At 39.0% G+C, this 12,249-nt stretch overlaps 1 protein-coding gene across 1 annotated transcript in view; it reads right to left on the bottom strand.

Moving 5' to 3' along the window:
- Nucleotides 1–803: 803 nt before the first annotated feature.
- The window catches only part of COG6 (component of oligomeric golgi complex 6), a gene marked incomplete at its 5' end in the record, with an annotated part of 72,000 nt that continues 60,554 nt past the window's right edge, over nucleotides 804–12,249 (bottom strand). The window contains 3 exons of the mRNA XM_018556471.1: nucleotides 804–1,018; nucleotides 9,668–9,747; nucleotides 11,360–11,413. Coding sequence (XP_018411973.1) covers nucleotides 871–1,018; nucleotides 9,668–9,747; nucleotides 11,360–11,413 — 282 coding nt within the window. The remainder of the gene's footprint in view (nucleotides 1,019–9,667; nucleotides 9,748–11,359; nucleotides 11,414–12,249) is intronic.

Consider the following 12,249-nt stretch of genomic DNA (forward strand, 5'->3'; position numbering starts at 1 on the left):
TAATAAGACACTGAATTACAAATACAGCCCATGCAGTTCAAAGCAGCAAGTTGACTTAGCTGCCACCTTTCCCTTTTGCACATAACCATTTTCCCGGAATCCACCCACTGCTCAGTTTGGCTGAAAAGAGAAAAATACCCAATACTTCTGGGGATGGCGATCATGTGACTCCCCTCCCATGTGACCGTGCTTGATCATGGCCGCCACATCACCCAACGCTATCACAAAGAAAGAAAGAGTCCCAAGTCTGCTCCAAGACTATTAAAGGGGAACTTTATCTATATCTTTGAAATGAAAACAAATAAACCTTTAGAAATGTTTAGTAATGGTAAGCGGCAAACAGATACTTATAGATAATTGCCGGCTTTTTATTCTTTGCATACCTTGTTTTTCTTTTTCTCCCCATTCTTCTGACAGTGACCATTTTTACTAAGGGTAGATTACTTCATCTCTCTTTACTTCCTGGAACTCTGGCACATGTGACCATGCACATCATCTCAGGGGAGGAAAATGACTTTCCCTGAGATCTTGTGAGATTACAGATAAGATTTCCCCAACAATGCTCTGCTGATGTAACCAGGATGTATCTCTTGGGCACAATAACATCATTTGTGCCCAAGTGGACCAGGAAGAGGAAAAAAGAAATTGTAAGTACAATAAAAATATGTTTTTTTAACTAATGAATGTCAGATGATTTCATATCAGCATGCAGAGCTGCATGTGATTTTTAGTGAAAGGGGGTAAAGGTCCACTTTAAAGGTTACAAAGGAATGTGAACAGATGAAACACACATTATATTCAACTGATATTAGTATGATTTATTGAAATAATAAAATAAACAATATAACCAGAAAAAGAAGTAAACAATATTTATGACAAAAGATTCTGAACTTGTTGTGGAGATCTGTGTAGAATGCTTGTTGGCTCTTTGTAAATATTTGCGGGATTCATGACAGCATCATAAATTTCCCTGTAAGCTTGACATACCAGTTCTGTGGACTGTTTAATTATCTGATCCCTGCAAAGAAAAATCAAGAAAAAAAGACCAATTAGGAGTTAATACAGTAAGTGAGTTAGAGAATATTTGAAGAAGGTGACATAGGGCTGAATGATGACCTAATGTCTGTCTACTCCATTAGAGCCTGTTTAAAACTGTATCTAATGCCTAAAATTTGTTTCTGTTTTGGACAGAATGGGGCAGCGTACGTCCCTGTCACTAAGTGCCCAAATGTACATGAGCAGCTATCTGGTGCTCTGTAATGCCAGTAACCGCTGATTCTCAGTAGTGAGGCATCCATTAATGAAAGAGTTACGCTATTACAGACACCCAATCCCTTTTAGGAATCGGGTGTCTGACAGTAATAGCAGAGCTGTATTTACCGCACTTGCTGTCACTGTCTGACAGCTGGTACAGATCGGGATTAGGAAATCCCGATCTGTACCGGCTTTTTGCTAAATGTTTCACAATAGAAACATTAAGCTACATGTTTCTATTAGGAAACATTGTTTCAGACTTCTGATTGTTGTGGGAGCGATCAGAAGCCTTTAATGACACTGGTCCTGATACGCTGCAGGATCAGAATGTAAGGGTCAGTGTCGCCAAGGTTATTAATAGCTGCTCCTAAGTTTGGAGCAGCCTAATAATAAACAAAAATTAGTTAATTAAATTAACCAGCAGTCATAGTGAGATTCATTCACAATGACTGCTTGATATAATTGAAAATAAATAAACGTGTAAACAATGTAAAAATAAAGTGTAAAAAAATACAGTTAAAAATAAAATTTATATATAAAAATAAATTTTTATACTATCATTTTTATAAAAATTAATACATTACAATGCAAATCTGCAGCAGAGCTGCAGATTTGTGTTGCACCCTAAAGGGTTCATTTTTTTAATTTAAGCCCCTCATGACAGCGATGTTCAAAGTATGTCGCTGTCATTGTATGCCAATTACTTAAAGCCAAATTCTAGACTACTTATAAATATACCCATGCTCCCCCAACCAAATAACCTGTTTGACATTCTGGAATAAGACCAGGCCCTCGCCATCCTCCTGTACATGGGTGTTTAAGGATTCCTGCAGCAAGAACCCACAGATATTGGCATCCGGAATTTCAGGTGGGTCCATACAGATGTGGCCGCTGTGCCCAATCAAGTTAATGACAGGGTGACAGCGGCAGCATTTGTCCGTGGCTGACTGCATGTAATCATACACGAGCACAAGGAAGCATGAGCATTTACCACATGCAGTGCGGAGGGTAGGACCCATGCAGTTCCGGTGTAAATCAACCAGGAGTTGGGCTCCACTAAACACTATTTATTTATATTTAAATTGGTCGAATAACATAATCCACTAAAAAATTTTTTCTCATTTTGCCTGTTTTATTGTACATGAGCGGAGCAGTCAATCAATATGATGTCGTGGTAAAAGTGGCCACAGGCACAAAGTAATATTTTTAATGTGGCCCTGAATGGCATACGGAAATTACAAGACAGGGGTATAAAATGTGTTATTTTACCATGTTTAGCACTTTAAAAAAAATATTTTGCATTTCCATTAGATCTGAGCTCTTTAAATGATATAAAAAATAATGTATATCATAATAATATAAGCAGTATAATTCAATCTGGCATATTCTGAATAAATAATAAAAAAAACACACAACACATCCAGGGATAAATACATAAATTTTTTTACGGTAACACAGCATTTTCTATGAACAGATAAGACTTGAAGGTCGTTGCATGTCAGGCACTGTACAGAACAGTCAAGACATTGAAAGCGTAAGAAGTCACAAAAAATGTAAGCTCCTAGGAAACAATTACACACTGTAGGATGACGACCTTCACTTTAAGGCAAAGCGCATTGGAAATGTGTAAAGAGAAAGAAGTCCTGTATTCAACTAATTGTTGAATGTAATGGAGAAACGAAGCTTAAAATACAAATAAAAAAATAGTTCACCATAAAATTCAACTAAAGAAAAATCTTTACAAAAGTGAAAAGGAAATAAATAATAAAATGTAGCATGTATTCCAGAATAGGTACAAAATGTCTGCTTAATATATAGCAGAAAATCCTTCTCCTATGTGAACCCGCCTTGCTAGGTATAACGTGTTTAGGCTACGTGCCATATTCTCTCTTTTCCGTCTTCTGTTCGCGTAGGAACAGCTTCTCTCCCATTAGAAGGCATGCAAAAGCAGCTTTATGGCCAAATGCAGGTTAGAAGGAGGTTAACTGCAGGTTAATTGTACAGGTCAATGAATTCTGAATTATCTCAGAAGTGTCTCAAACTGATGCCAAAAGAACACTGCATTTGCCCATTAACACAAGTCCAAAGCCCATCGACACAGCCCCAAATATTGTCACTCAGGTACCCTTGGTAAGTCCGGATCTCTCTCCAATGTCACTGTACCTTTCAGTCAGAATGAAATGAACATAAAGGTAGACTCTGCTCTCAAATATTCATGTCTCCTGGACAAAACAATGTATTTTCGAAGTAACACAGTGTCTAGGATGCCCAAGCACTTTGATGTGTCTGTGTGCGTGTAAAACCAATTACACAGTGGGCTATAGCTAGTGCATATTCTGGGAGATTGTTATTATTATCATTTAACATTAGAGAACATTTCCATTCACCAGGCATGTTCACATGGTAAAGTGCTTTGGCTTGAGCCCATGATCCTTCAATAAAGAGTCCCAGCCTTGTTCTCGATGGGACCTCCAATTGTAGTGGTCATAGCACTGCTCATCCTAAAACCTACAGCTTAGTTATGCACAAATAAGCTTCATTTTTGTTAATAGTTAAGGTACTTAAATGCATTTTAAAGGTTTAACTCCCGAGTTTAGGGTCACTTCAAAATTAATTTTAATCACCTCAAGGAAACCTATTATAATGCAGTCTAAGCCCCTAAATGAAGTAACAGTGAATAAAAAAAACATACTTAAAAATAAGTAAAACAACATTTGACTCAACGTGATTACAGATTATGCAGAAATAGTCTCAGGTCTATCATATAATTTTTGCTATCGCGGGGCTCCTCACCAACATGCTTCTGAACCCCGGTCTTAGAGTGCTAAAAGCAAGTGACACAGTAGTGCAATGTCCCTTTCAAATTTGGGATTTAATCAACTCTACTCCAGAAGCTTCATATAACACCGAGATGTGTTGTTCAGCTAGCTGCTGCTTGACATGAACATTACATATCAATCTAGGTTTACACATGATGGTACATACAAAATATGTTGTTTCACGTGCATTACTTTATTCCCATAAATGTGCAGACTAAACAACCCTGTTTTGGATATGCAAATTTTGACTTTGTCAAAACCCAACATTGAAGCCCTCATCTCATCTCTAACAATGCCCACGGTTTGCTCATGAATCCAGAGAGCAGTGACACATGACTGTCACAGGAAGGGTAGTGGTGTCATTGATACGCAGGCTGCGACTGACACCCTGGCTTCCAATTCTATTTGCTATGTTAGAGATAAGATGGTGGCTTCCAATAGAAGAATAACTGGGATCAGAACAGACTGGAGCGGAGTTCTTGGTCACTGATGTTGCACTGATGTGACTTGTTAACCCCTTCCTAATAATGTACACGTTATTATTGCCAAAACTGTGACAAATGTGTCTTTTTTAAATTATGTTTATGCAGTTTTTTTTTTTTTTTAAAGAATTTATATACACATATGTCATATCAAATTGAAGTCAATGTTGTCCCTTCAAAAACGGTATATTATATGTGTAGGTGCAATGCAAGAGGAAGATGGAAATTATGGTTAAACAAACACATAGCAAAAATGGCAAAATTGCTCCGGTCCACAGGAACTAAACAATTTTCTGAAGCTGTGTCACTAAGGGGTTATAAGGGTGGGCATTTAAAGCCGATAGACTGCACAGATGGCTGGTCTGCTTTGAATCAAACATATGCATGCTAAAAATGCCATATTACCATCTAATGTATTTATGTGTAACAATCATGGGGCTACTCTCTCATACTAGTTGAAAAGCACAGATATGTAATTGGAATCTGTTAGTTTATCAATATATCTGTGGCTGGGATTTTGTCATCTCCTTTTTGACTTGCAATACAGGGGTCAAAATTGAAATGTATTACTAAAAAGTGTAAATTCTAGTTGCTGGGACAAAGTTTGGGCAAAAAGAGAGAGACCTCAATATATCCCTTCATTTTTCTTAGCGTTTCATTTTCCCGCTTGGTCACTGGAATACATAACTGCTTATTGAATTCTGTAACTAGCTCTTTGGATGTACCCTTTTGCTCAACAATTTTGTATGTTAACCAGTTGACATCCGCGGTGTTAAACCCCCTTCCCATCCAGGCCATTTTTCAGTATTCAGCGCTGCGGTACTTTAACTGACATTTATTCCGTCATGCAGCGCTGTACTGAAATGAATTTTATACCCTTTTTTGGGGACAGATAGAGCTTTCTTTTGGTGGTATTTATTCACCACTGGGGGTTTTATTTTTTTACTATATTAAGGAAAAATTACCGAAATTTTAAAAAAAAAAACAGTTTCCCCTATATTAAATGATAAAACATATATTATTACCCAATTTTTTGGTAAAATATAAAAGATGGGGTCACGTCGGGTAAAAATTGAACAAGTACCGTGTTTCCCCGAAAATAAGACCTAGTACTATTAGTACTATAAGACCTAGTACTATTTTTGGGAATTGCTAAAATATAAGACCTACCCCGAAAATAAGACATAGTTGTGACCATTCCCAGGGCTGGTAGTGGCATAAGGGGGGACCTGGAGAGGCGCAGGAGAGATTCAGTGGTGCCAACGAAGCCAGCGCTAGAGAAAGCGAGGCGGCCCTGCAGGGAGCAGAGCTGCACAAGCCGATGCTTCCTCTATAGCGCACAGCTCCTTTCACAGGTGGAGTGATACCAAATGCGAGCAATCGATAGTGAAAGCGCACTTCGCTCATTCTGGTTACCAAATTGCTCTTGGAAAGGTACGGCACCCCCGATTGTCCTGATCACCCTATTCTTAACTTTGCCATTTTGGATTATTTAATTTGGATTTGCATTAACTTTGGATTGTTGTACATTAAAAAAAAAAATAAGACCTACCCCGAAAATAAGACCTAGTGTGTTATTTTGAGCCGAAAAAAGACAGTGCCTTATTTTAGGAGAAACACGGTATACCGGTGAAACTCGAATAATTAGAATATCGTGGAAAAGTAATGGCAGTAATTGCTGCAAAAGGGGCCCAAACCAAGTACTGAGTACATATGCATGCTTGTACTTTTATGTACAATCCTTGTTTTATTGATTGCATGTAATATTCTCATTTTCTGAGATTGTGGATTTGGGGTTCTTGGGGTTTTCATGAGCTGTAAGCCATAATCATCACAATTATGACAAATCACGGCTTGAACTATCTTGCTTTGCATGTAATGAGTCTATCTCATATATTAGTTTCACCTTTTAAGTTGCATTAGTGAAATAAATGAACTTTGCACGATATTCTAATTATTCGAGTTTCACTTGTATTTCAAATTACAATAAATGTGTCTTACATTTAACATCTGCATTTAATCGGAAGATAAAATTTGAGTTGTGATTTTTACATTTAAAAAGAAATATGGTTTGGCATTTTGGGATAAATGTGGTACAATAAATACACTGTATATGCTATTTACAGCTTATGCCATTTCATCTTCTAAATATAAATATACTTCCCACATTAAAGCATCACAAAATCAAACCTGTCTGGAGTCTTAATATAATGAAAGTCTCCCTCACTTCATGTTATGTGGGGTCTGGTTTGCAGCAGACTGCAATGTGTGCCTGTGCAGGGTAAATCATTTGATCTGATAAAATGGTGCTATATACACAGTATAGTGCTCATGTGTACCATTCTCCTTTTTGCTAGTTTCAAATTGATCTGAGCGGCTACAATTTTTTTTACATCTTTGTATTTGATACAGACACACAATGAAAGTCTTTAGTTGCCTTACCAAGGTGATGTCTCTGCTTCCAGTGTTTTGCTCCAGACGAGTCTACTCTCAGTTTGTGCAATGTTATATATGCCCCATAGTTGGGGATAGTTTTGCATTAGGGACCACATTTTACAGAGGTGCCCTGGGGCACAGAAAGGATTGGTGGATCTCATATGTTATAGCTTCCTCTTGTTCCCGAGTTGCCACACTACACTAAATAAAGAAGAGGAGAAGAATACGAGGGCATGGAGCAGAGGCTTACGGTAACAGTGTTTACACCAAGGCCTTGGTCAATGCCCAGCTACAATTTATTGGCAGCCTCAACGTTACAATGAGCAGGTGATATCTTTGGCACCCTCTAGCAGATGTTATTGACACTGTAGCTAAAGCGGAGAGTGATCTGCAGCAAGCCTTCATTTGGCATGTAGGGCTTTGAAAAATATAACATGGAATCAGTTACTGGGCAGACCATGAACAGAGAAATTATTAAGGGGATAGTGCTTCATGTTATGGTGGAACGGGAGATAGGCTGTGAGAGCATCAGGGATGGCGGAGCAGGATAGGTTAGGAGGCAGCAGATAATAGCTATCATAAAGGTGGGAACAAGAATCATTAACAGTAAAAAGGGATGAGTTAAAGAGGCATCTATATTAAGTGATGGCAGAGTGTTAAAGGAAAGGTAGGTAGTGGGGATCAGTAATGGTAAAGCAAGATGAAAGACTGGGTAGTTGAGACAGGGACACTGGGTGCAGGATGGGAAAGCAACATCTAGGTTTCAGTGACAGCAAAGTTCAATGGGAGAGGAGGCACAGAGGATCAGGGATTGTGGATCAGAATGGTAGAGGTTGGAACCTGGGACTAGCAGAATAGGATAGGACCAGTGAGGAAAAGATGAGAGGAGACTGCAATAATCAGTAATGGCAATTTGTAATGGAAGAGGGAAGAAAGGAGAGACCACCGATTCTGAAAAGGTGACTGAGGCTTTGGGGACATAGTAGGGATCGGAGGAGACAACAGGGGCCAGAAGAGAGATGAGTGAACTCAATACAGAAAAAAAAGCTTGAGTGTTTTTTATGGATTGAATTTAACATTTACACTATGTATGTTCCCTTTTCCTTTCAACATCTGAAAATATGATAAGAACTTAATAAATATGGGACAGTCATTAAGAGCACAGTGGAAGGACTTCATGATCAATGTGCCCTGATACTTGGCACAAGTATGACATACACACAAATGGATTTTTACTAATGTACTATGCAGACACAATAAGTCAAACTGTACCGGCTGCCCTGCAATAATGCTTACAGTAAATGCAATATTTTTCCAATCTTGCCCTTTGGGTCAATGTAACCTTCCTCTGCCAGAAGACTTAATAAGCTGGAAGTTTATGAAAGTTTGACGCAAAACATGGTCACACCACAATAAAAGGTCTAATGAGTCTAGGACAAGACAAATGTTTGTAGTGAAAGTATCTTTGTCTCGAACACAGAGACCCACGCTACATGTTTACATGTTAAACACAGGATCATATAATGATGTGCTCATTCCCTTTATGATTAAACAAGTAGAACAATACATTGGTGTTTGCAACTAAACAAAGAAGTGTCACAGACAGTCCTAATTAATACCTTAACTGTTCAATGTTAAGCTAGCCATAAACTTGGTGTTACTTCTCTTTCAAACTCACAAGGCTGAGTGAGAAAAAAAGTGATCAATTCTCCCATCCGCGATGAACAGCATGAAAGAGGGAATCTTCCCTGCCAGCTGCTGTAATTTGATAGCCAGCACTGGCAGCTTTCAGAATACCAGAACAGTGACTGCCGTCACTGTTTGGCTGACAATTTTCCGCCCAGCTTTTACCTGCCATTTTTTGAGTCGGTGATGGTGTCTCCGTGTTTTTTTTAAACTTCTATATTTGGCATAGTACTGGAAATAAGCAAGGGATTGCCTATAAATTTTACATTATGCACTATGTTAACACAAGTTACAGTACATTAAAGAGAACCTGGCATTAAGTATAAAAATTCAAAATTGCAATACCTGGAAAAGAACCAATGAACTATCTACGGAGTCGTGTAATGTTGTGTAGGTCAGCGTGTTAAACTACTGAACACTGCAGAGGATCCAGGAGATTGACACTCCCAGCAGTGTTGGTTTCCCTTTGCACTTCAGCTGTGTTGTAAACAGAGCAGTGTTCCAGCAGTGCAGGTAGTAGAAAAGGTATTAATTACTTGCTTCTTTTCCAAGTATGGCCATATTACATTTTAATACTTAATGACAGGGTCCAATTAGGGCAATCTGTGTTAACTGTGTAGCCCATTCATTTTGATATTTTAATATCTCACTTGGGTAATAATGACAAAACAGGTTAGAAAATCTTGTCCAATTGCTATTAATTTTACCTGTTTAGCCAGAACCAGATGTGTCTGCAGCATGTCCTGACCCACCCTCCTCCACAAGCACAAACCCGCCCCTTAATAGGATTATTTGTTGTTTGGGCTGCCTTGACCACTACAGATGTCTAAGGTGGTCAGATGCACAATCATGTCCAACAGCCTTCTGATGTATATGAACAGCTTACAAAAAAAGCATTTTTTAAGTTCTGCCTTGCAAAGGGAAATAGATGCTGATAATAATGTAAACAGAAAAGTTTTAAAGGTTTCAGTAGTAAATAATGTCACTTACTTCACAGTGGCGCTGAGGAAGAAATTCAACTGTGGCATCTGAAGATTATCTGGAGCCGCCAGGTATCGGTCAAACTGCGCCTAAGGTAATTAACAATAAAGAGATTAGAAGTTCAGGCAGAACCTCATTTACGTACAACCCTTTATGATCAGGTGACTGGGAAAGCTCTGCATACAGAAACTGCTGCCCAACCAATTTGTTTGCATTCTGAATTAGTTGTGGCTTATTAGTAAAAACGTGATACAAAACAAAAAAACCCACAAAAAGCATGCTGCAAATGATTCTGCTTTTAGCAAATCTGGTGCATTCATGTATGTAATACTGATAAATTCTTCAGGACCTGATAGATGATATAATATCGCTCTACAGAAGACAGAATTATATATCAAAAGTCCACCTTCCACAGCAGCTTAAAGTCTATGCCACCTCTGTGTTTACATAAAATTCAATTAGCAGTTAAATATATTATTTTTTTACTGTGGAAAGGAAAATGGACCACCCATCCTCCTTCCAGACAGTGTTGAGGGTTTAATCTGATTGGCTGGATACAACGTATAATTTTCTTTCCTTCCAGTTATCTAGCAATAAAGAGAATTTGGAGTTTTAGTGATACCCTTTATTGGCAAACCTAAGTAAATAAACTTCAACTCCAGGCTGTTGTTAAATTTACCCATGTAGTTTGGTCTCCCACTGCAAGGGTTAAATGTTTGTTTAACTTGGGGGGGGGGGGGATAGGTTACTTCCCTTATTCCTTGCTTCCCTTATTCCTTGCTTCCCCAGAGACAAGCGCTCTCCACCAATTTACTATGCTCTGGAACATGGTAGGCCCCTCACCGTCCTCCCATACAATGCAGGACTGCCAGTTCTCCAAGGCATGTGATGATGCACCACTTGCACAGAGAGGAAGAAGCCCGAGGGAGCGAGGAACAAGGCAAGTATTTGTACATATTCCTTTCCACCCTAGCCAAACAAGCATTTAACTTGTATAGTAAGAAGCGGTCAGCTGCTAGAACACACTGTATTGCATCTGAAATCTGAATTCCAGGACAAGCAGTTATTGTTTAAACACAAAAGTCATGCTTATCGTTACTTGAATCTTGGTGAGCTTTGTGTATTTGTTCCAGATCTGTGCAGTAATCCAGTGTGAAACTTTCCTCTGTGCAGGAGCTTCCTGTAATATAGACCAGTCACTGCTGCTCTCTTTCCATGTGCAAGGTGACTGGTCTCGCCTATGCCCCTGCTGTAGTTTTCTGCAGGCAGTAGTGGGTGGGGCCTGATTGGCCCCTCCCAAAGCTCTGCTTTGAGCACAGACTTTGTGCAGCTCAGTGATAAAGTCACTGCTATTTTACAAGACAATATCTTGCAAAGACATTTGGTGCACACAAAGTGGAATGATATCCTAAAGAGGACAAATAAAAGGGGTCATTAAGGCTGCTACTTATTAAAACAAGGAGAGGGTGGAATTTCAATTATTGTACAGTACAAGTAATTGGTCTATATTACTCCACTGTTTGAATGCACTAGTGGCTTCCTGGACTGCCGATTTCTTTATTGTGCTTTGCTGCGAAGAGGTAGTTAGTAGCAATGATTAGAAAATGCCAAGTAAAAGTAATTCTATATGTGATCATTAGGATGAGAGTGCAGATGTATTCATAAAAAACTAGAAAGTAAAAACTCGGTAAATATGTATACCATTGCAGCCTTCAGTGACACAGAGTCCATATTAGGTAGGTTGGCCAGCGGCCCCTGCAATAAGAAACAAAATCCTTTATATATATATGTTATAACACAATGGCTTCAAAACCTTCCAATTAATAAACCAAAATAAAACTGAACAAAAAAACATTCTACTTTCCCTTAATAATTGTGTGCATCAATGTAATATTACTACCATATTACATGTTTCTGTGTATTTTATAATAATAAAGGGGTTCACATTACAAACTGCAGATCAGCAACAAGACTTAACACAAGAGAAGAGGTCCCCGCTTCATCAGATAGCTGAACTCACTTAATTTGCAATCAATCTGTCCAAAGGTGGTATTTTAGTTTTTGGTAGATGCTGGAGAGATAAACCCCCCAATAATTTATTACACAGTGAGATATCTAGCAACAGTTCTCTAGGCCTATACCCCAGGCATGATAATTACAACGGCAGGGGGCCCACTCTCACTGTTACATTTTCAAATAATTTCATATCATGGAAAAGGCAACAGTGGGAACATCCATTTTGTAACAGCAGATGTGAGACGGCATGGGAAGAACAATGGCAAGTAGAGCCCCCTCAATAGACAGAAGAAGACAGTGGGTGATGCGAGTCATTACACAACACCTGTAACTGAAATACAGCTTTTGGTCGGACTAAAAGGTGCCCATACACCTTGCGAATATCGCACGATAATCACGGGAAATCCCGCGATCGTACTATAATCGCAAGGTGTATGGAAGGCGTGCGACTGTTTTTACTGCACGGTCGCACGTCTTTTGTCAAACTAACAGGCTCGAAAACCCGCTGAGAATCGTACGATTCTCGGCGGGTTTCTAGCCTGCTTGTTCGACAACTGCGGAACGGGCCGGTGTGC

The sequence above is a fragment of the Nanorana parkeri genome, unplaced genomic scaffold (genome assembly GCF_000935625.1).
Source record: "Nanorana parkeri isolate BGI_ZX_2015 unplaced genomic scaffold, ASM93562v1 scaffold238, whole genome shotgun sequence".
Classification (NCBI taxonomy): domain Eukaryota; kingdom Metazoa; phylum Chordata; class Amphibia; order Anura; family Dicroglossidae; genus Nanorana; species Nanorana parkeri.